The sequence below is a fragment of the Cololabis saira genome, chromosome 20 (genome assembly GCF_033807715.1).
Source record: "Cololabis saira isolate AMF1-May2022 chromosome 20, fColSai1.1, whole genome shotgun sequence".
Taxonomy (NCBI): domain Eukaryota; kingdom Metazoa; phylum Chordata; class Actinopteri; order Beloniformes; family Belonidae; genus Cololabis; species Cololabis saira.
Genome location: NC_084606.1, coordinates 39,131,966 through 39,157,226, shown reverse-complemented (window position 1 = coordinate 39,157,226; position 25,261 = coordinate 39,131,966). Strand labels below are relative to the sequence as shown.

Here is a 25,261-nt window from a genome sequence, read left to right as displayed (position 1 = left end):
ACACGTGTGTTGAAAGGTTAGAAACAAAACCTGCATCTGAGGGTCTAACTGAGTCAATGACTTCATCTTCAGACGTACACGAAGGTCAGCCCCAAAAGTATTCAGCTTCTACAGTTCAGAGTCATACTCCTCCACCTTCAGCTGAACATTTGCTGTTAAGTTTAGCTCATGATACTGAACCTTGGAAGCTCATCTCTAAAGTTCATGATCCACAGTATGTAGAAGAAAGATTGTTGGCTCAGACAGGCACGCCTCAGTTTCACAGAGAAGAAACTCATCAGGTAAAGTCGGAACGGCTTGCAGAAGGTAAAACTTCTCCCCTGATGTTGGAAATGCATCAACGATCATTATCACTTCATTCTGAAAATCCGCAGTCAAATGAAGACATAAGTATTTCTCTGCGGAGACCTGCCTCACCAGAAGCACAGACCACAGAGAGACCACTAGTTGGGACTAGTCAATCTTCGAAAGCAATTACGGTGCCATTCTATAAACTCACATATGATGCTGAGCTGTGGAAGCTAATCTCTCAAATACATGATCCTCACTATGTTGGGGAAATGTATTTAGGTAAAACAGGGGTTTTCAAATATGCTGGAACAAGAATTGAATATCTTCACGAAGATTCAGACATTAGAGAGAGAGAGTTAGAGGATAATGTGAAGTTGGCCACTACAGATAAAAGTAGTTTAGAGAGAGAAAAGACCCAAGATTCTGAGTCAGAGTGTGGCTCTGATTCTGTAGCATCCTGGAAAGAGTTGGGGTTAGACTCAGTTCTTCAGTTTTCACAGTCTCAACCTTCTTCACCTGAACTAGCTATGTCCGATGAGGTAGATTCAGCAGATTGGCCACTACCAGACTTCAGATCTGCAGTCTCTGAGCCAGTTAGAGCTGGCTCGGGGAACAGGTCCTCCTCACCTTCGGATGTCAAATATGGGTTTCCCATGTCAGCGGCCGTCACAGACCAGAGAACTGACTCCCCCGAATCAACTTTGTACGACCTCAGTGACAGTCAGTCAGCGGGTGGTGTAGCCTATAGAGAACACCGGATGATAAGTCAGCTTTATGACCCTCATTATGCAGTAGACGTCTCTGTAAGCCAACCTGGAGGGTCTGGCAATGCAAAACATGAGTTCGCCAATTCACCTGAGCCAGTTTGTTTTTCTGATATGGATTACGAAGATGGCTTACGTATAATAATATCAGATGAACAGGGATGTCTATCACCTAATTCAGGTGCTTCTGGAGATGAACATGAGGCCCTATCAGTAGTTGAACGTTTCCCATCATTTATTAGGTTTGGTTCAGTATCTTCTGGCTCAGTTCCAACAGATGTTGAGTTTGCTCCTGTAATTACAAATGTCTGCTGTGTTACTGAAAGTAGACCAGACCATCCAGGGGCATTAAAACGAGTACTTGAAGAGAAGCCTTTGTCACCTGATTCTGCATCAGAATTTAGGTCTTCCTCACCCGTGTCGCTGCCATCGATCCCCGGATTATCATCTCCTGAATCGACAGGCTCTCTAAAGTTTGGGAAGGAGCTACAAGCCTCCATAGAAACATATGCTTATCAGTCCACTTCACCTGAGTCAGAGGTTTCAGACCAGGACCTGGAGACAGATTTGTGTGTGACTTGGCTTTTTGAAGACAGGGCCGTGTCTCCTTGTTCAATAGCATCAAGTGATGAATTTAGACCACTTTCGCCTGATTCCCCAATACCTGAATTTAGACCGGCAGAACTCGAATGCTCGACGTCACGCTTGTCCTTCAGGTCCAATTCACCTGAATCAGTGTGTTCTGACCAGGACCTGGAGACAGATTTGTGTTTGACTTGGCTTTTTGAAGACAGGGCCGTATCTCCTTGTTCAATAGCATCAAGCGATGACTTCAGGCCACTTTCCCCCGACTCTCCCATACCTGAATTTAGACCTGCAGAACATGAGTTCTCCAGAGCAGATATGACCTTAAGGTCCACTTCACCTGAGTCAGAGGTTTCTGACCAGGACCTGGAGACAGATTTGTGTGTGACTTGGCTTTTTGAAGACAGAGCCATATCTCCTTGTTCAATAGCATCAAGCAATAACTTTAGACCACTTTCGCCTGATTCCCCCATACCTGAATTTAGACCGGCAGAACTTGAATGCTCAACGTCACGCTTGTCCTTCAGGTCCAATTCACCTGAATCAGTGTGTTCTGACCAGGACCTGGAGACAGATTTGTGTTTGACTTGGCTTTTTGAAGACAGGGCCGTATCTCCTTGTTCAATAGCATCAAGTGATGACTTTAGACCACTTTCGCCTGATTCCCCCATACCTGAATTTAGACCGGCAGAACTCGAATGCTCAACGTCACGCTTGTCCTTCAGGTCCAATTCACCTGAATCAGTGTGTTCTGACCAGGACCTGGAGACAGATTTGTGTGTGACTTGGCTTTTTGAAGACAGGGCCGTATCTCCTTGTTCAATAGCATCAAGCGATGACTTCAGGCCACTTTCCCCCGACTCTCCCATACCTGAATTTAGACCTGCAGAACATGAGTTCTCCAGAGCAGATATGACCTTAAGGTCCACTTCACCTGAGTCAGAGGTTTCTGACCAGGACCTGGAGACAGATTTGTGTGTGACTTGGCTTTTTGAAGACAGAGCCGTATCTCCTTGTTCAATAGCATCAAGCAATAACTTTAGACTACTTTCGCCTGATTCCCCCATACCTGAATTTAGACCGGCAGAAATTGAATGCTCAATGTCACGCTTGTCCTTCAGGTCCAATTCACCTGAATCAGTGTGTTCTGACCAGGACCTGGAGACAGATTTGTGCTTGACTTGGCTTTTTGAAGACAGGGCCGTATCTCCTTGTTCAATAGCATCAAGCGATGACTTCAGGCCACTTTCCCCCGACTCTCCCATACCTGACTTTAGACCGGCAGAACTCGAATGCTCAACGTCACGCTTGTCCTTCAGGTCCAATTCACCCGAATCAGTGTTTTCAGAGATAGAATATGCTCCTTTGATTTGCCAGATGTTTGATTGGGAGGACAGAACAGAATCCCGTCAATCTGAGCTGTCTGATCCTGATCTTAGGTGTTTGTCTCCAGAATCTCCAGTACCCCAGTTCCTCAATACTGAAGCCACTATTTTAATAGTAAGATACAGAACCATTTCACCTGAATCAGTGTGTTCTGACCAGGACCTGGAGACAGATTTGTGTGTGACTTGGCTTTTTGAAGACAGAGCCGTATCTCCTTGTTCAATAGCATCAAGCGATGACTTCAGGCCACTTTCCCCCGACTCTCCCATACCTCAATTTAGACCTGCAGAACATGAGTTCTCCAGAGCAGATATGACCTTAAGGTCCACTTCACCTGAGTCAGAGGTTTCAGATCAGGACCTGGAGACAGATTTGTGTGTGACTTGGCTTTTTGAAGACAGAGCCGTATCTCCTTGTTCAATAGCATCAAAAGATGACTTCAGGCCACTTTCCCCCGACTCTCCCATACCTGAATTTAGACCGGCAGAACTTGAATGCTCAACGTCACGCTTGTCCTTCAGGTCCAATTCACCTGCATCAGTGTGTTCTGACCAGGACCTGGAGACAGATTTGTGTTTGACTTGGCTTTTTGAAGACAGGGCCGTATCTCCTTGTTCAATAGCATCAAGCGATGACTTCAGGCCACTTTCCCCCGACTCTCCCATACCCGAATTTAGACCTGCAGAGCATGAGTTCTCCAGAGCAGATATGACCTTAAGGTCCACTTCACCTGAGTCAGAGGTTTCTGACCAGGACTTGGAGACAGATTTGTGTGTGACTTGGCTTTTTGAAGACAGAGCCGTATCTCCTTGTTCAATAGCATCAAGCAATAACTTTAGACCACTTTCGCCTGATTCCCCCATACCTGAATTTAGACCGGCAGAACTTGAATGCTCAACGTCACGCTTGTCCTTCAGGTCCAATTCACCTGAATCAGTGTTTTCAGAGATAGAATATGCCCCTTTGATTTGCCAGATGTTTGATTGGGGGGACAGAACAGAATCCCGTCAATCTGAGCTGTCTGATCCTGATCTTAGGTGTTTGTCTCCAGACTCTCCAGTACCCCAGTTCCCCAATACTGAAGCCACTATTTTAATAGTAAGATACAGAACCACTTCACCTGAGTCAGAGTGTTCTGACCAGGACCTGGAGACAGATTTGTGTGTGACTTGGCTTTTTGAAGACAGGGCCGTATCTCCTTGTTCAATAGCATCAAAAGATGACTTCAGGCCACTTTCGCCTGATTCCCCGATACCTGAATTTAGACCGGCAGAACTCGAATGCTCAACGTCACGCTTGTCCTTCAGGTCCAATTCACCTGAATCAGTGTGTTCTGACCAGGACCTGGAGACAGATTTGTGTTTGCCTTGGCTTTTTGAAGACAGGGCTGTATCTCCTTGTTCAATAGCATCAAGCGATGACTTCAGGCCACTTTCCCCCGACTCTCCCATACCTGAATTTAGACCTGCAGAACATGAGTTCTCCAGAGCAGATATGACCTTAAGGTCCACTTCACCTGAGTCAGAGGTTTCTGATCAGGACCTGGAGACAGATTTGTGCATGACTTGGCTTTTTGAATACAGGGCCGTATCTCCCTGTTCAATAGCATCAAGCAATGACTTTAGACCACTTTCGCCTGATTCCCCCATACCTGAATTTAGACCGGCAGAACTTGAATGCTCAACGTCACGCTTGTCCTTCAGGTCCACTTCACCTGAATCAGTGTGTTCTGACCAGGACCTGGAGACAGATTTGTGTTTGACTTGGCTTTTTGAAGACAGGGCCGTATCTCCTTGTTCAATGGCATCAAGCGATGACTTTAGACCACTTTCGCCTGATTCCCCAATACCTGAATTTAGACCGGCAGAACTTGAATGCTCAACATCACACTTGTCCTTCAGGTCCACTTCACCTGAATCAGTGTGTTCTGACCAGGACCTGGAGACAGATTTGTGTTTGCCTTGGCTTTTTGAAGACAGGGCCGTATCTCCTTGTTCAATAGCATCAAGCGATGACTTCAGGCCACTTTCCCCCGACTCTCCCATACCTGAATTTAGACCTGCAGAACTTGAGTTCTCCAGAGCAGATATGACCTTAAGGTCCACTTCACCTGAGTCAGAGGTTTCTGACCAGGACCTGGAGACAGATTTGTGTGTGACTTGGCTTTTTGAAGACAGAGCCGTATCTCCTTGTTCAATAGCATCAAGCAATAACTTTAGACCACTTTCGCCTGATTCCCCCCATACCTGAATTTAGACCGGCAGAACTTGAATGCTCAACGTCACGCTTGTCCTTCAGGTCCAATTCACCTGAATCAGTGTTTTCAGAGATAGAATATGCTCCTTTGATTTGCCAGATGTTTGATTGGGAGGACCGAACAGATTCCCGTCAATCTGAGATGTCTGATCCTGATCTTAGGTGTTTGTCTCCAGACTCTCCAGTACCACAGTTCCCCAATACTGAAGCCACTATTTTAATAGTAAGATACAGAACCACTTCACCTGAGTCAGAGGTTTCAGACCAGGACCTGGAGACAGATTTGTGTGTGACTTGGCTTTTTGAAGACAGAGCCGTATCTCCTTGTTCAATAGCATCAAGCGATGACTTCAGGCCACTTTCCCCCGACTCTCCCATACCTGAATTTAGACCTGCAGAACTTGAGTTCTCCAGAGCAGATATGACCTTAAGGTCCACTTCACCTGAGTCAGAGGTTTCTGACCAGGACCTGGAGACAGATTTGTGTGTGACTTGGCTTTTTGAAGACAGAGCCGTATCTCCTTGTTCAATAGCATCAAGCAATAACTTTAGACCACTTTCGCCTGATTCCCCCATACCTGAATTTAGACCGGCAGAACTTGAATGCTCAACGTCACGCTTGTCCTTCAGGTCCAATTCACCTGAATCAGTGTTTTCAGACATAGAATATGCTCCTTTGATTTGCCAGATGTTTGATTGGGAGGACAGAACAGATTCCCGTCAATCTGAGATGTCTGATCCTGATCTTAGGTGTTTGTCTCCAGACTCTCCAGTACCACAGTTCCCCAATACTGAAGCCACTATTTTAATAGTAAGATACAGAACCACTTCACCTGAGTCAGAGGTTTCAGACCAGGACCTGGAGACAGATTTGTGTGTGACTTGGCTTTTTGAAGACAGAGCCGTATCTCCTTGTTCAATAGCATCAAACGATGGCTTCAGGCCACTTTCCCCCGACTCTCCCATACCTGACTTTAGACCGGCAGAACATGAGTTCTCCAGAGCAGATATGACCTTAAGGTCCACTTCACCTGAGTCAGAGGTTTCTGATCAGGACCTGGAGACAGATTTGTGTGTGATTTGGCTTTTTGAAGACAGAGCCGTATCTCCTTGTTCAATAGCATCAAAAGATGACTTCAGGCCACTTTCCCCCGACTCTCCCATACCTGAATTTATGGTACACCAATCTGTCAAACCATACAGGCAGCTGAGGACTCCATCACCTGAATCAGTGTCATCAGATCTGGAAACGGACGTGCCATTACAATTCATGGAGAGAAGGCTTTCCTCTCCTGAATCCGTGTGGTCACTCAGACCTGAGTCTCCTCTACCGGACTTTGTAGAGCCAGAACTATCTGAAGTTATTTTTGATAGTCGATCAACATCCCCTGAATCAGCATGTTCAGATGTTGAATATTTTGTTCTTAGTCTAGGACCATTGTTTTATGATAGAAGACCTTCCTCACCTGGCTCAGGAGCATCTGAAGACGAATACCAGGCTTTGTCACCAGACTCGCCCATACCTGAGTACAAAGCAGCAGTGCCTGAAAACATAATCATAAATGCTGGCTATAGGTCACCCTCCCCTGAATACGTAGATTCAGATGTAGAGTATGTTTTAACTGAGTTTTTAATGTCTGTGGCGTTTGATCTTGAGGACAGACGAGATTCACCTGAATCAGTTCAATCAACGGCACGAGAGAGGCCGCTTTCAGTTGAGTCAAATCCAGAATACAAACCCGTGTCACCTGTGGAAGTGATGTTACAGGGGGAAATCACATCAGTCTCTCCAGTGTCCACTGAGTCAATTGATGAGTCTGAGAGTTTATCACAATCCTCAGTTCCATGTTGTACAGAACACAGATCAGCATCTGCTGCTCTAGCAACACTAGTGACACCTTACTCAGCCACTGCGGTAGCTGGGTACAATCTAATTTATGGCGCTGAGCTGTGGAAGCTGATATCTCAAGTACGTGATCCTCAGTATGCAGGAGAAACCTTTCAGAATAAAACAGGATTCATGCAGCCCTGGGGCAATATAGACGAATCTAAGAGGGGTGTTCCTGGTGAAGCATCAGACTTCACGGAACTTCATTTCCAGTCACTATTTGCAGAAATCTGTCCATCATCTCCACCATTTGTTCCGTGTGAGGGTCAGAATGAGAGTGAAAGGCCATTATCTGAGTCTCCGCTCGAGTACAGACCTATGACGGTGGAATCGGCCATGAGCATGGCGGACAAAAGAGCATCATCTCCAGAATCACTGCCCGAGTTCAACGAGAGGAGGCGGCTGTCTCCAGACTCTCCCATCCCTCAGTTTGCTGCAGCGTTGGAGGAGTACGCCCCCATACGCGAACCATCCTCACCAGAATCACTGGATTCAGATTCAGACTATGAGCTCATGGTTATATCATCAAAAGCTGCAGATACTGACAGACCATCCTCTCCTGAATCTGTATCATCCGTCAGTGAATTCCACCGACTACTGCCCGACTCACCAGTACCCGAATTTATGAGAATATTATCCTCTTATTTCCTGGACGCTGCCCCATTTGATAGATCCCCCTCACCTTTGTCGTTGTCATCAGACTTATCAGACTTTGAGAGTCTACCCATTGAATGCTGGATTGACGATAGCCCTAGACCTCTAAGCCCTGAAAGTATTGGATCTGAAGATGAATTAGACGTTTGTTATGAAAGTCCTGATACATCAGTCTGGAGCTTAACACTCTCACACCAAGTGGCATCTCCTGTATTACCCTCATCACCACCTGAGGCCAATTTGAAAATGTCATCATTTATAGTTCAAGATTTTGAGGAAATGTCCAGCGATAAACATCTTGACAGTGGCATGCAGCCGATAAATGAACCACAATCAGAAGTCTTATTTTCCAAAGAAGGGATTGTGCATCGTCCAGAAGCTGAAAGTTTCTCAAGTTTACCAACCACTATTTGTGAGGAAGACGTGAAAAAAGCGTTTTCTGTGATGCCACCACCAGTTAAAGCTGTAAAGAGTGAGAAAGAGAAGAGCCCGGCAGCCTCTCACGGGGTAAGACAGAGGGCATGACTATCCAGCAAAGACTCACCTCGTATCAACAAGCTACTTTTAATTATTAACTCATAAGGGCATGTCGAGATGAACTAATAAAATGGCGTGATTTAATAATTGAGCTGCTGTGTTATATTATGGTGTCTTGTGACTCGCTGGGTGATTAAATGGTTTAACCCTTGTGCTGTCTTCGGGTCAAGGAAGGAGGAAGAGAAGAAGGGAGGAAAGAAGGAAGGAAGGAAGAATGAAAAGAAGGAAAGAAAGAAGGAAGGAAGGGAGAAAACAAGGAAAGAAGGAAGGAGAGAGCAGGAGGAAACAAGGAAGGAAGGAAGGAATGGAGAAAACAAGGAAGGAAGGAAGGAAGGAAGGAAGGAAGGAAGGAAGGAAGGAAGGGAGGAAGGAAGGAAGGAAGGGAGAAAAGAGGAAGAGAAGAAGGAAGGAGAGCGCAGGAGGGAGGAAAGAAGGAAGGAAGGAAGGAAGGAAGGAAGGAAGGAAGGAAGGAAGGAAGGAAGGAAGGAAGGAAGGAAGGAAGGAAGGAAGGAAGGAAGGAAGGAAGGAAGGAAGGAAGGGAGAAATAAGGAAGGGAAGAAGGAGAGAGCAGGATGAAAGAAGGAAAGAAGGGAGAAAACAAGGAAGGAAGGAAGGAAAGAAGGAAGGAAGGAAGGAAGGAAGGAAGGAAGGAAGGAAGGAAGGAAGGAAGGAAGGAAGGAAGGAAGGAAGGAAGGAAGGAAGGAAGGAAGGAAGGAAGGAAGGAAGGAAGGAAGGAAGGAAGGAGAGAGCAGGAGGAAAGAAGGAACAGGAGAATTAGGTCATTTTGAGCCGAAGACAGTACAAGGGTTAAAAGCTGCATGCTTTGATGACAAACTGACTCTGTTGTTCTGAAGATAATGAGATGCTGGATGAAGAAAAGTGCTACTCATTGTTCAGTGATACTAACATAGAGAAATGCTGTGTTAATTTCAGATGTAAATATCAATTATTAGGGGTGTAACAATATATCGTGCCACGAAATTCTGCGATACAAAAACGTCACAATACGTGTCGTGGAAGTGACAAACTGTAGCGCGATATTGGGTTATTAATATTATATATTGTGTTGACTAGTAACGCGTATTCGCCCACGCCTCGACCCGTGGACCAAAATCTTCCTCCTCAGAAGAAACTAGTACCGTTTTGGTCCCGATCACGGGACTCTTGCAGGGTTTTGAGCTCTGAACTTTTACTTGTGTAAGGCTGGTGTAGAGTTAAGCCTTACCTTATTAAATTAAACCTTTTTGGGGTCGTGAGTAGGATAAACACGGGGACAACTTCTGCTGAGTTCCAGTGTACTTTAATGTCCCTCAACAGTGTAGGATTTTAGAACATCAACACAGCACCTAGTGCCGTACTGTGGCGTATCACTCCGCCCAATCTAAAACAGACTAATCACTACAGATAAACTGACTAGTGTCATTATAGTCCCTGATTTACATCACAATATAAAGAATATATTTGTAAAATAATGAACCCTGAATTACCAAAATAACCTTCTTAACAAAATAAATCTCCTCTTACACTTATAAGGTGAGCATGAATCAATCTTTTTTATGATGTAAAATTGTATGTATTTATTTACTTTTATTTATTTATTTAATTTTAGTTGTTAAATTTCTGGAAAAGAAAAAAGTCAAATCATACATGAGAGAAACTATTCAGTTTGTGGCTAAATATTTGTACTTGTATGAAACTGAAGATGCATAATGCAAACCTGACATTTACTTTTAGTTCAGTTTGTAGAAAATGTTTGGCCTGGCTTTCTCTTTAAACTTAAACAGTTATAAAACATTACAAACTGTAACAATAGGGCAAACGTACAGTATTGTTTTGTATTTTGTGTCTTTCAAATAAAAGACCATTTTTTCCAGTCATATGTTCCTCATTCAAGGTTGTTAAAAAAATACTGCTATAATATCGTATCGTTATCGTGACCTCAATACCGTGTATCGTACCGTATCGTGAGATTAGTGTATCGTTACACCCCTACCAATTATCCTTCTGATCTGGAGCGAATGTGATTGGTAATAGAATCATTTCACTTACAGGCTCCTCCAGGGGAAACTGAGTTTCAAAGAGATGATGCCGGTAGGATAAGTGTGCTGGTCAGTGATGAGAAGCCACTGCTGCAAGTTCCCATTCAACTACCTGACCAGAGCTTGTACACAACACACCGAACTGTCACTGCAGTTCTGCACACTATTGAGAAGACTGACCCATCTCAGGGGTCCTCCCAACCTCGGTCCAGTCAGCTTCTTTCACCCATTTCTCATCAGTTTTTGTTACCACCAGATCATGAGGCAATATTTTCAGGACATGAATGCAGCCAGATGTCCTTGAATGATTTTAGTCCAGTGTCTCAAGTCTCCAGCGACTCCAGGTCAGTTCAGGCTGTGACCCTGGACGCCAGCAAAACACAGTCTCAAACCGCCGAAGACCTTGACTTTTCTCCAGACTTTGAGAAAGTGTTATCAGAATTTGAAGGAACAATCTCAGAATTAGAATTACAAGAACCAAACACCCCTCTAAAAGAACCCCGGACGAGCCCCGAGTCTCCACAACACTCAGAGTCGGACGTTGAGTTCTTTGACTGCAGGCAAGACTTTTCTGAACCGGACGACGGGAATCAAGAATGCGAGCTCGGCTATCATATCTATGAACCCCCTTCACCGATACCGAGCAGGACTCCTGACATCGGCTCCCTGAAGGGAAGCCCTCAGTACACCGCTCACCCTTTCCTCGTAGTAGAGGACTGCAAGCGCTTCTCCTCCGGCAGTGAAAGTCTCGGTGAATTCTCTTATGATTCAGAAACTTCACGGGAGCATCCCGCCGAGGTTGGGCGGCCCGTGTGCGAGGAGCTTCCCTCTAGAGATCAGGCAGGGTTTTATGACGATGACGACTTCCTGGGAAGGGTAAGAGGTTGAGCATGAGCTCAGTGCTGCACTGGCTGGTGACTTGCCTGCTTTCACGCTGATTGCTGTGGTTCTAAAGTCTATGGCCATGGCGTTTCCGCCCCCGGTGGGACCTACGGGCGACCAAGGCTGACGAGTGCTTTTGTGTGCATGAGCAATCTAAACTTTACAAACAGGGAAGAGTACAATGCAGTGCTGGAAAATTCCTTTTGTGTTGCAACGTAGTTTCCATTCCTCGGTTCTCAAGCATTGGTGATGTTAACGAACTGCTTTTAAGGCACTCTGAAAACTATTTTTCACACTTGTTTTCACTCTCTGAAATCTGCATGTTGACATTCCCACCACCGTCTGACATTCCCTTTAACTGCGTTTCCACCGAGCAGCACGTCCGCGTTCAGGTCGGCATGGTGAGGGAGGGAGGGAGAAAAGAGGAAGGGAAGAAGGGAGGAAGGAAGGAAGGAAGGAAGGAAGGAAGGAAGGAAGGAAGGAAGGAAGGAAGGAAGGAGGGAAGGAAGGAAGGAAGGAAGGAAGGAAGGAAGGAAGGAAGGAAGGAAGGAAGGAAGGAAGGAAGGAAGGAAGGAAGGAAGGAAGGAAGGAAGGAAGGAAGGAAGGGAGAAGGAAGGAGAGAGCAGGAGGAAAGAAGGAAGGAAGGGAGGAAGGATGGAAGGGAGAAGGAAGGAGAGAGCAGGAGGAAAGAAGGAAGGAAGGGAAAAAAGAAGGAAGGAAGGAAGGAAGGAAGGAAGGAAGGAAGGAAGGAAGGAAGGAAGGAAGGAAGGAAGGAAGGAAGGAAGGAAGGAAGGAAGGAAGGAAGGAAGGAAGGAAGGAAGGAAGGAAGGAAGGAAGTAGTTGAAAGTTGGAAGTTTGCAACCCTATGTCGTCAGCAAGACATCACCTTTTCTGAAGCCGTGAACTACTGCTATGTGTACCCGTCTCTGCATTTGTGTGGGTGAAGACTGTTGGAAGTTGACAGCTACAGTACCTTCTCTAAATATTAGAGGGATTATTAGCAAAAAACACCTAAAGTCATTTCTCTGGTTCATAGCAGGAATTATTTTATTTGGCAATTTGTTGACATGACAAAATCATCAGCAGGTGACAACCTGAAGGGTTAAACCCATTAACCATTGTTTCCTGTTTGAGTGTATGGTAACTTCAGAATACCGCAACAAACTCAAACACTCACCAGTTGGTCATCTGTGCCTGACTGTGGCGTAGAGCCCGGCGCGGGACTGTTTTCTTCATCCCGCTCCCGCCGAATTTCTGACCATTACCACTCGTAACCTGTGTGTTCCACTCCCGCAGTGTTTATATCCACTCCCGCCCGCATCCGCAAAACTCTGAGAATTCATGCCCGCACATTAATAGAGATGCATTGATTTAGTGGCTTCTACCGTCCCGCAAGAGAAATGTCCAGACAAATCTGATTTAATGTTACATGATCATTATGGAGCTTGATGGATAATTGACAGTTCATAGGTCACCTGACCGAAAGTTAGATGCATCATTGTCATCATCCACAAGCTATTTCAACTTTCGCACACGCATCAGTTATGTGATTGAGGTTATAGCTCCATAAACACTTGGTGGTTAGATCAGATATAGCTTCATAAACACTTTCGGCTCATATTAATTTATTAATAATCATTGCACTGTTCGTCTCAGTAAGTCACAGCACACACTGGTGATCGTTCCTTTTTTTTTTAATTATGATTAGAATTATTTCCCTCCCCCCCACCTCACCCCCTTTTCCCATTCCTTTCTTAAATTTTCCTTTTTTTCCTCTATGTCCCATTCTGCTGCACTTTCTGTTTGGTAGATTGGTATGAATACACATGCCACACACATAGAATAACATGGCACGCACATATGCAACAATTTATCATTAGTAATTTACACAAACTCATACAGTACAACAACATAACCATTTACATATAATATTACTTCCAACGATGTGATTATAGACAAATTAAAGTTTCTATCCTGGAATGTAAACGGAGCTGGAAATAGAGAGAAGAGACTAAAACTCTTTAATCAGATGAAAACTCTGCAGGCAGACATTGTCTTATTAAAGGAAACGCATTTAGTTAAAGCTTCAGCAGATACACTGGCCACGGCACAGTTTCCGCATGTGTTTTCGGCCTGTTACAACTCCAGACAAAGAGGGGTAGCCATTCTCATTAATAAGAGAGTACATTTTACTTTAAAGGACACACACATTGACTCAGAGGGACCCGGCGGGCCCCAATCCCAATGCAGCCCTCTACTGGGTTAGGGTTAGGGTTAGGGTTAACCCGTCCTCCTGACGTACACAGACGGCGCCCGCCGCCACCTGGACCCCTCGCTCGCCATCCATTGCCAGAAGTCGCTCATGCTAGTCAGTCCGCGTCTAAAGCCTGAATTATGGTTCTGCGTCAAATCGACTCCGTGCCTACTCCGTCACCGTGACGCCGTAGTGAACCCTTCAGACTTCTCCGTCATTCCATTCCGCCGCGGTGCAGTACCCCCCGTGACCGCAAGCTTTTCCTGAATGGTTTATCCGACTTTTTCCGGTCACTGTGAATCAAAGAGATAAGGACAACTATTGTGCAAAAAAACAAAAAAAAATCACACATACACAAAGAAAAGAGCGCTGAAAGTTCACGACTGCTTCAAACCGGAAATGCGTTGCTACCAAACGAACCAATCACAGCCCTCTCGTCTGCGTTTGGTCTGGGTCGCCTCGACGTGTAGTTACAATTTTTGGGAGGTGCACGTCAGTGACGGCGTCAGTGACGTGGCGTAGGCACGGCGTCGTTTTGACGCAGAACCATAACTCAGCCTTTAGTCCTCGTCTCTGCTAACCACCAGTGGCAACTTCCTCTCGGCCACTTCTGTTGTTCAACCATTCCGTATCGCTCGGTGGAAACTTGGCTTTTGATGCTGCACAAGGAGCCCCACATTAACAGCAAACTTAAACATACTGACACATTTCTAAAGTCTTAATTTATCCAGCACTGCACCAGGATTATAAAAGGCCTTTGGTCCTCATGCGCAGAAGTTGTCTCATTTATGTCTGTTGGGCTAATCGTTTGATGTGTTGTTACATTAAGTCATAACTACGGAAGAGTATTAGGGCAAAGCAGGAGAAAAAATATTTGAAAGGAGGAAGATCTTTTTTTATTGTGCACTTTGAGAAAAAAGTCGAAATGTGGAGAAAAAAGTTGAAATGTCGAGAATAATGTTGAAATACAATTTCAAGAATAAAGTCGAAATCTCGCCTTTTTTCTCAACGTTTCATCTTTATTCACGAAATTTTAACTTTTTTCTCGACATTTAGACTTTTTTCTCGAAGTGCATAATGAAAAAGAATTCTTCCTCTAAAATATTATTTTTATTTTTCCCCTGCCTGGCCCAAATACTCTTCCGTACATAACAATATATGTGTTATATGACATTTTCATCTTCATCGTGAGGAGTGACAAAAAGCTTAATAATAACCCTCAACTGTGTGGTCTCTTATAATTGTGATGCTGGTCACATTAAAAAAGTAAATATATATAATTAAATCTGAACTCTTCCGAACTAGTTTCTCACATTTCACTCGCTGGTCCCAATTCCTGCACGTCCGTTTGAGTTTTGCTTCATTTTTCCTTCTCTTCATCTCCCGTCACTTTTATGTGCCGCCATCTAGTTTTATTTCATTCCTCTTTGGTTTTCTTTCCATGCATCTGTGGTGGATACATCTTTGTACGTCATGTTCTGGGTCTCTGGAAAGATCCTAGAGACAACTTCTGTTGTAATAGACGCTATATAAATAAAATTGAATTGAATTTGTGGCAAACAAACATAAAAATGGAGTGAAGAGACGGAGCGCCGGCTGCGTGCACAAGAGTGCTGGTGTAAGGCGTGTGCAGAGTGGGTGTATTGACCCGTGCTGGTGTAACGGTGTGCAGAGTGGGTGTATTGACCCGTGCTGGTGTAACGGTGTGCAGAGCGGGTGTATTGACCCATGCTGGTGTAAAGGTGTGCAGAGTGGGTGTACTGACCCGTGCTGGTGTAACGGTGTGCAGAGTGGGTGTACTGACCCGTGCTGGTGTAACGGTGTGCAGAGCGGGTGTACTGACCCGTGCTGGTGTAACGGTGTGCAGAGCGGGTGTATTGACCCGTGCTGGTTGTGTGCTGTCTCCCAGGAGATAGCAGAGGAGCTGGGGGTGCTGTCCTCTGATAGCTCAGAGGAAGAGGTGCTGACCACCAGGGTGGTCCGACGGAGAGTGATCATTCAGGTAAACAAGCACCATGCAGCCGTGGAGACGTGGATTCGTCTGGGATGGCTTTTTGCTTTAACTGGTTGCCGCACGGAGAACTCTAAAACTCTTTGTAAGACATAGTCTTACAAAAACATGTGTAAAATACTCATTTTTTGTGGTATTGTTATCAAATTTGAACTTGCACTAGATAAGGCTTCAGGCTGTGTCTCAGTGTGTTTTAAAACCAATAAGTCACAAATTCTCTCATCTGCAGACATCTGATTACAAAACAAATTTCCGGCTGAAATAAAAACCTTCTATTTCAGTGTGTTCAAACTGAGATTACTGAATTATAGTAGCAGTTACAGTGATTCTGACAGTTGGGGGAAAAACTTCATAGTGTTACCTTTCAAAAGAGACCAGAACCATCCATCTACTTCAAACGGTTCAAGAACAGCTTTCAATTTACTTTGGGTATAACTTGGATAGGTGTTTTGGGCGACTTTTACAAGTGCGGGAACAAGTTAATAAAGAGGCGCTAGTTTTGAAGCAGATTTAAGATCCTGTGATGCTGATCATGGCTGAGTAACGCTGGATGATGAACCTCTCTGACTCTCTGAATCACCTACACAACGTAACCTTTTTTGTGATCAACTTTTCTTTTATTATTTTGTTGATGCATACAATTAAATAGAACAACTATGGATGCAATTGTATAGCACCCTTAAATCACCCGTCCCCCACCCACCCTGTAGCGATCTTTCAGTTTTTCAGTGGCATGTGTCCATATTTTTAATGTCCTGGGTCCCACACCATGAATTCTTGCCACTGAAAGTTCCATATGTAAAATGTCCATAAACAGATTAAACCAGTGACATGTTAGTAGATCGTGTGGTGGTTTCCATTGAAGAGCAAGCATTTTTTAGCGGCCGTTAATACTGCCAGGTACACAACTTTTTCTTTGTATTGTAAATTTAACTGAGAGTCTTCATTAATCAGGACCTACTCAACGTAACCTGATGGTTGTCCTCAGGAGCATCCTGCCGTGACCTGACATCACGTCCTTGTGTTTCTACAGGCGGACGAGCTGCCGGACATCCCACCACAGTCGGTGACCGAGGAGAAGTACACAGATGAGCATGGCAACATGGTGGTGAAGAAGGTGAGGGTATGAGAAGAGAGGGTTTTGTACATGTTGCAGCATCCTCTGCCGGTGGCGAAGAGCATCTCTGAATGCACAACACCGGAACCTGCATCGTGGGAGTGAGAGGGGCAGGGTAACGGCCCGGTCAGGCGGGGGAGAGATTTGTCCGTCAAGACTCCTCTCCCTGGCCCTGCCCCTTCTCAACCTTTCCCCGACCCTGAACCTAACCTGGGGCTTGCTGATTGGGCCGGAGCTTCGGGAGTTGCGTGCTGGCCTGCTGTCCCCACCCCTGGTCATCCCGTTGCTACTTCCACCTGCCTGCGATCCCCACCCCCGATCATCCTGTTGCTGCTTCCACCTGCCTGCGATCCCCACCCCCGGTCATCCCGCTGCTGCTTCCACCTGCCTGCGGTCCCCACACCCGATCATCCTGTTGCTGCTTCCACCTGCCTGCGATCCCCACCCCCGGTCATCCCGCTGCTGCTTCCACCCGCCTGCGGCCCCCACCCCCGGTCATCCCGCTGCTGCTTCCACCTGCCTGCTGTCCCCACCCCCGGTCATCCCGCTGCTGCTTCCACCTGCCTGCGGTCCCCACCCCCGGTCATCCCGCTGCTGCTTCCACCTGCCTGCTGTGTGCTGCTGACGTCCCCGACCCCCCAGTCTGGCCCTCGGCAGGAGGGCCCCCCCTTATGATCCAGGTCCTGGTCCAGGTTTCTCCTTATGATCCAGGTCCTGGTCCAGGTTTCTTCCTCCTAAAGGGGAGTTTTTCTTGCCACTGTTTGGCTTAAGGTTTTTCTCCCACTAGGGGAGTTTTTACCTGCCATTGTTTATGTAATAATTGCTCAGGGATCATGTTCTTGGTTTCTGGAAAGCGTCTAGAGACAACTTTTGTTGTATTAGACGCTATATAAATAAAATTGAATTGAATTGAATGGCTTTTATTTTTCTCCATCCAGATCACTCGGAAGGTGATTCGTAAGTACGTGTCTCCGGATGGACTTGAAACGCAGGAGGTGACGATGGAGGGGTCCCGCCAGGAGACCCTGCAGATAGAGGAGGGGGACGCCGTCTCCAGAGTGGTGAAGAGAACCGTCATCCACAGCCAGGGAGATCAGAAAGAGGTGAGGGTTCGCCAAGTCAGGGAAAGCTGGACCGCTGCAGAAAATAATAGTTAAAAAAGGAAGCAGTTTCAGTAAGGAGGTGAAAGTTGGAAGTTTACAACGCTATGTCTAATATTCTCATGATATTGAAATCACAGTATGGTGTTTTTTAACTAATTATGATTATCACTAATCTACGTAATCCCTGACCTGGAAATAAATCTGAGGAACAGAAACCTTTCACCAGATTAGCAGCCGTAGACGTGTTACACATTAGAGGAAGTCACTTCTAGGGATGCCCCGATACCAATACTGCTCTCATATACTTGTACTCGCAAAGATTCTCTGATACCACGCACCGATACCACTTAATTGTTGTTGTAGTTACTGGTTAGTGACTCTAGGGGGAGATGTTGTGCTGCAGTCAGTGGTGATGAAAAGAGAGTGACACATGAGTGAGAAGAGAGTGATACATGAGTGAGACTGGCGAGACTGGCAGCGCCGTTTCAGGCAAGATTAATGCAGCGGGACGTCAGCAGTGTGGACATATTTCAAAATAAGGGACGACGAGAGAAGCTGTAGAGAATCCTTTTGGGACCCCCACATAAACTAAGTTTTTCCTATAAGTACTAACACCTTCATCCATGGACTTGAAGAAAAACACTGGAGTCAGGTTTCGGCTGGTGTTCCGTTCAAATACTGCGAAGGTCTTTATTGTAAGAATTACAATCAGTACCAAACACAGGAGAGCCGGCTTCCCGGTGACCGACTCTGAAAACTTAACCTCTTTTATACGGTTCAAAAAGCAGGGGCCGCCCCTCAACTTTACCAGTCTTTCTCCGTTATGCGCAATCTGTCTCATTTAAGCTCCATCAGACAGGTTCTGCCCTCAATTCAAACCCAAACAGGCCCCATATCTATGACCTCACTGGTATATGTGTACAATTTTAGCGCATACATATGACTTTTCCTGTTCCCATCTGTTGACATCTGCCCACACACACACACACACACACACACACACACACACACACACACACACACACACACACACACACACACACACACACACACACACACACACACACACACACACACACACACACACATACATTGTCTTATTTCAGTTTAAAGTTCTTATACAGATCATTCTGGAGAGAAAAGTTTCCTTTTGTTAGATTCCAACCAAATGATTATATATATATATAAACACTAATTCCTCTACAAAGCAAGGCAGACTGAAGCTACGTGCTGCTAAGGTGTCAAGAGGAGGGAAGGAGAATACGTTGTTTAATACCAGAAACTTGATAAAACATCTCAAGACGCATCATAAAGCTGAGTATACAGAGTTTACTAATGTTACTGCAAGAACACAACAGCAACATTAGCTCAGGTTCTGCAAAAGCAACAGACAATCAGGCAAGACACAAGTTAAAATAACGGAGGCTCTAACCCGTTATATAGCTGGATGAGCAGCCACTGAAGCTGGAGAAGACTGAGGATTTCACCGTCTTCTCCACGCACTCGAGCTGTGATATGATGTTTCATTGACATGCTAGATCGGGGTCGGCAACCCAAAATGTTTTAGAGCCATATTGGACCAAAAACACAAAAAACAAATATGTCTGGAGCCGCAAAAAAATGAAAAATCTTGTATAAACCTTAGAATGAAGGCAATACATGCTGCATGTTTCTATATTAGTTATAACTGGGGGGAGATTTTTTTTTTTTCATTATGCACTTCGAGAAGAAAGTCGAAATGTCGAGAAAAAAGTCGAAATGTCAAGAAAAAAGTCGAAATGTCGAGAAAAAAGTTGAAATGTCGAGATTAAAAAGGAAAGGAAAAAGGAAGAAAAAAACAGGAAAAAAAGGAAAAAGAAAAAAAAGAAAAAAGAGAAGAAAAAGGAAAAAAGACAAGAAGAAAAAAAAAGAGAAAAAAAGGAAAAAGAAAAGAAAAAAAAGGAAAAAAAGGTCAAATATTTTTTTTAAAGCTCCAGGAGCCACCAGGGCGGCGCTAAAGAGCCGCGGGTTGCTGACCCCCGTGCTAGATGTTTGATATTTTCTTAAATGTGAAGACAGACTTTTTATTTACACAGAAAGATTCTTTTTTTGTCTGAAATAGTTTTATTTATGTTTATTAAATGTATCTGTTGCAAACAAAACCTGTTTTTCATTGCATTTTTAGCCTAGTTATTTTTGTGGTAGAAGTATCATATCGGTACTCGGTATCGGCAAGTACACAAATTAAAATACTCGTACTCGTACTAGTATGTGAATAAAAATAAAATGGTATCGGGACATCCCTAGTCACGTCTGGTTCTCCCTGCAGCTCACCTTCTCCGAGCCTCCGGCTCTCAGCGCCGCCACGGCGTCGGAGTTTGAAGCAGAGCCCGTTCAGGGCCGGAAGGTCAGCAAGGTGGTGAAGACGACGGTGGTGCGGGGCGAGAGGACGGAGAAGCAGAGAGGAGACCCCTCGCTGGCCGCAGATCTCCCTTCAGCCCGGGACGACTTTGAGAAGGTCAGTGTCACCAAAACTAAAAATGAAATGTGTCATGAAGTGGCGGCTAGCTGCTGCCGATTGATCCTTCCTAGCGCTCGTTGGTCCTTTATTCTTCCGTCTGACCGTCGTCCTTCCCTGCAGGCGTTGGGTTATGCTGGCGGCCTGGGGAAGGTGCTGCTGCCTCACATAGTAGAGACGGACGTTGTTCAGGACGACGGCTCTGTGGTGAAAAGGTTGGACTGCATGGGAGTGTGCAGAGATGACCAGTAGCATGAGCTTGAGTTTACCGTGGTGTCATGTCACTTTCCTGAGCTTCTATTTCTGCTGAAACTATGATTACAGTGATTAAAGCTTATATCTTACTGATTAAGCGATAAATAAACAAGAAAATAACACAATGTTGCTGTTCTAGCTGAATAATAAGGAAGAGTATTAGGGCCAGGCAGGAGAAAAATAAAAATAATATTTTAGATATTTCATTATGCACTTCGAGAAAAAAGTCGAAATGTCGAGAAAAAAGTCAAAATTTTGTGAATAAAGTTGAAATGTTGAGAAAAAAGAAATTGTATTTCAACATTATTCTCGACATTTTGACTTTTTTCTTGAAGTGCACAATAAAAAAAAAAAAATCTTCCCCTCTCAAATATTTTTTCTCCTGCATGGCCCTAATACTCTTCCGTAGAATAGATACTGACCAAAGATGCGGGCTGAAATTTTTGTAGCTTGATTTGAGAACTACTGGCATGAAATCACATCTATGACTTTCTGACTCACATCATTTTTTTCTGAAAGTTTGACTTCATAGTCAGGCACGACTCCTCCTCTAAGAAGGATAAATCCAGTTCAAATGAGTGTTTTTCACACATTTTAGGGTATTGGAGCCAGTTTGACGATCTCCTGCAAAGGTTCAAGTAACGGGGCATACGAACGGGCCAGGGGGCGGGGCATATGCGGTCGGTGTATTGGACCGTCGTGGTGAAGAAGGAGCTGAGTCGAAAGGAGAAGCTCTCGATTTACCGGTCAATCTACGCACCTACCCTCACCTATGGTCATGAACTTTGGGTAGTGACCGAAAGGACAAGATCGCGGATACAAGCGGCCGAGATGAGTTTCCTCCGCAGGGTGGCTGGACGCTCCCTTAGAGATGAGTTTCCTCCGCAGGGTGGCTGGACGCTCCCTTAGAGATAGGGTGAGGAGTTTGGTCACCCGGGAGGAGCTCGGAGTCAAGCCGCTGCTCCTTCACATTGAGAGGAGTCAGCTGAGGTGGCTTGGGCATCTGTACCGGATCCTCCTGGACGCCTCCCTAGGGAGGTGTTCCAGGCATGTCCCTCCTCCCTAGGGAGGTGTTCCAGGCATGTCCCTCCTTCCGGGCATGTCCCTCCGGGAGGAGACCCCGGGGAAGACCCAGGACACGCTGGAGAGACTATGTCTCTCGGCTGGCCTGGGAACGCCTCGAAAGAGCTGGAGGAAGATTCAGATTCAGAGAAACTTTATTCATCCCCGAGGGGCAATTCAGGACAACTAAGCAGCAATACAAGACAGTAAATCCGCTCAGCTGCCGGCCGGTCGACCACAACGAGCAGCAACCCGAAACCGGAACAAAGCAGAGAAAGGGTGACGTTGGGGGAGGGGGGGGAGGGAGGAGGGAAAAAAAGGCATCTTCACACTGTGTATATACACAGTGAGAAAGCGCAAAAAAACACCTCAGCACAGAAAGCACATGACAAATATACATCAACTTCACAAGGCAAATGTATGTGTAGCGGTGAGTCCATGAACACGCTCAGAGCTGCCTCAGCCAATGTCCTTGGTGTTATCAGACGGCTCGGTCAGTTCTGAAAACAGGTCTGCAGATGATCTGGAGAGGGAAGGGTTATTCCGGGGCAGAGTCACCTAGTTTACATTCCACCAGGGAGATTGTGACTACAGCGATCAGCCAAACCGCTGTGTCAAGGCCAGATTATAGAATCAACAATTTTATTGAAAAGAACAGGCAGAGCAGTACTTTTCCGTCAGCCTTAAGTCTCTGGTTCCTCAATGGCGACTTCAAACAGACGAATTTGTGATCAATTCCCGCCAAGCCGAGCTTCCAACTTCTCCAAGTTCTTTTCCATCTTGCCAATGAGCTCGAAGACCACCCCTAGCCTGCAAAAGCCTGCATCGAGCTTGCTGCTTTGCTCCCCCAGCGTTAAAGTCAAAGTGTTAGTCGCAGCGCTTATCCCTTCAGTCACGTCAGGCAGCTCGGATAGGGCCAAAGCAGCTATCACCGACTTACACGTTTGTCGATAGACAAGGAATCCCCCCGCTCCAATTAGGAGAAATCCTGCTATCATAAATCCAATTATGAAGGCGTCTACAACGTCCTCGACAGACATAATCTTTAGACACAAAGGCTTCCAATGTTTCCAGGAATCCATTGTGTATCCAGCTAAAAATGTCCCATCGGGGCAGGAGGGCTCCCTTACCCCCTGACTTCTCGTCGCAAAAATTTGGTCGATTGTGCTGAGAGACCAGTTTATCAATTCCATGATTGTAGGTTTCGGAGGAATGAAAAGAAAAGACTCTGAAGACGAGACAGGACAAAAGCAGGTCAGATAGATAAGGGAGAGGAGCAGAGAAGCGTCCGCCTTTGCTGAGAGCTGGAAGAGAAAAAAAAAAAGAGCTGGAGGAAGTGTCTGAAGGAAGAGCTGGAGGAAGAGCTGGAGGACGAGCTGGAGGAAGAGCTGGAGGACGAGCTGGAGGAAGAGCTGGAGGAAGAACTGGAGGAAGAGCTGGAGGAAGAGCTGGAGGAAGAGATGGAGGAAGAGCTGGAGGAAGAGATGGAGGAAGAGATGGAGGAAGAGCTGGAGGAAGAGATGGAGGAAGAGATGGAGGAAGAGCTGGAGGAAGAGATGGAGGAAGAGATGGAGGAAGAGCTGGAGGAAGAGATGGAGGAAGAGCTGGAGGAAGAGCTAGAGGACGAGCTGGAGGAAGAGCTGTAGGAAGAGCTGTAGGACGAGCTGGAGGAAGAGCTGGAGGAAGAGATGGAGGAAGAGATGGAGGAAGAGCTGGAGGAAGAGTTGGAGGAAGTGTCTGGGGTGAACGAACTCTGGGCATCTCTGTTGAGGCTGCTGCCCCCGCGACCCGGGAACGGATAAGCGGCGGAAAATGGATGGATGGATGGATGGATGGATGGATGGATGGATGGATGGATGGATGGATGGATGGATGGATGGATGGATGGATGGATGGATGGATGGATGGATGGATGGATGGATGGATGGATGGATGGATGGATGGATGGATGGAGTCCTTGATGTCCCTAAGACATGCCTGAAGTTTAACCAACGGTTCTGTCTCATCCGGCTTCATAGACAAATAGAGCTGCGTATCATCAGCATAACAATGAAAGTGTATGCCGTGATTCTGGATTATACTTCCCAACGGCTGCATGTATAAACTGAACAAGATTGGCTCTAGCACTGAACCCTGCGGAACACCATAACAGACCCTTGACTGTTCTGAAGAAACCTCATGTACATGAACAAACTGGAACCTGTCAGATAGATATGATTTAAACCAACATAGAGCTGTCCCTTTAATCCCAACAACATGCTCTAACCTCTCGTCTCTGTTCCCACAGAAGCCAGATGCGTAAGTCGCGGACGCAGAAGAGGACGGTGGTGAGGGACGGCCAGGGGAAACACATGCACCTGGAGCGTCTGGACGACACCCCGGACGCCCTGCAACCTGACGCCCTGCAGCAGCACCTGCACCGACTCCTGCAGCATTACTGTCAGGAGGAGCGGGAGGAGGAGGAGGAGGAGGAGGAGGAAGAGGAGGGGGAGGAGAGAATCGACTGAGCAGCTGCTTCCACACCCAAGCCTTTTGTGACGTTTGCTCCCTCAGATCCAAATGTCCCGTCCTTCACTCTTCACGGCTCAAGTTTTTTTCTCCTTTGGTTTGTTGGAATTGAAGCAGGATTGTTGTGCGTTAACACTTTTCCCTTTTGCTCTGATCATGTGACCAAAGAAAGCATCCATGGCTTATTCTTGTCGCTGTTGCCCTGTTTTTTGTTTTGAGTGATTTTTTTTACGCTTGCAGCTGTTGTGGTGTGATGAAGGTACAAACGGTTACACGACGGCATCCTGGACTTTTCGCCCTCACGCATTGGGCCTCTTCTCTGAGAACTCTTGTAAACATTTGTAAATAGACAACATGAAGGGAAAACAAGCGTGGACTGGAAACAAGATTTGAAAAAGTGAAAGCATTTAATACACAAGCCCACCCAGACCTGCTGTATGTGCAACCGGCTCAGCTGGAGAACGGCCACCATTACCCATGATGCATCGCTGTGATCTCTGCCTGATCTCTGCCTGATCTCTGCCTGATCTTCTGTCTTCATGATTCATCTGCAGTTTTTTTCCAGTGTGTCTTTCCAGTGTGTTGTGCATTTCCATCTACGGTGGCCGAGACCCGCCGTTGCTGAAAATAAAAGTAACGCTGCAAACAGAAACAAACGCCGCTGCAAATAAAATAAATGCTGAAAATATAAAGAAACCCCACTGCAAATAAAATAAAAAACGACACAAATATAAAAGCCACAATGGAAGTGAATTACCAGGGACTGTTTTTGCCGATGCACCGGTGTTTTTATGTGAGAGGACACCGGTGTTGTTGTTTTTGTTGCTTTTATCATTAATAATAATGCCAAGAATAATCTAAAGCGTGAGTAACAATAGTTATTTGGATGAATGTGAATTTGAAGCTGTGTGTGGTGGTCAGGGACTTCTCCTTTCACGTAAAAAACACCGGTGCATCAGCAAAAATAGTCCCCGGTAATTCACTTCCGTTGTGGTTTTTTTATTTGTGTCGTTTTTTTTTTTATTTGCAGCGGTGTTTCTTTATATTTGCAGCGTTTCTTTTATTTGCAGCAGCGTTTTTTTTATTTGCAGCGTTTCTTTTATTTGCAGCAGCGTTTCTTTTTATTTGCAGCATTTCTTTAATTTACAGCGGCGTTTGTTTCTGTTTGCAGC

The 25,261-nt window shown here is 45.6% G+C and overlaps 1 protein-coding gene across 1 annotated transcript in view; it reads left to right on the top strand.

Moving 5' to 3' along the window:
* Positions 1–24,746, top strand: part of LOC133420537 (ankyrin-2-like) — a 115,060-nt gene extending 90,314 nt beyond the window's left edge. The window contains exons 34-39 of the mRNA XM_061710230.1: positions 15,446–15,538; positions 16,581–16,664; positions 17,603–17,767; positions 20,076–20,264; positions 20,388–20,479; positions 23,869–24,746. Of these exons, the coding sequence (XP_061566214.1) occupies positions 15,446–15,538; positions 16,581–16,664; positions 17,603–17,767; positions 20,076–20,264; positions 20,388–20,479; positions 23,869–24,088 (843 nt within the window). The 3' untranslated portion in view covers positions 24,089–24,746. The remainder of the gene's footprint in view (positions 1–15,445; positions 15,539–16,580; positions 16,665–17,602; positions 17,768–20,075; positions 20,265–20,387; positions 20,480–23,868) is intronic.
* The last annotated feature ends 515 nt before the right edge of the window (positions 24,747–25,261 follow it).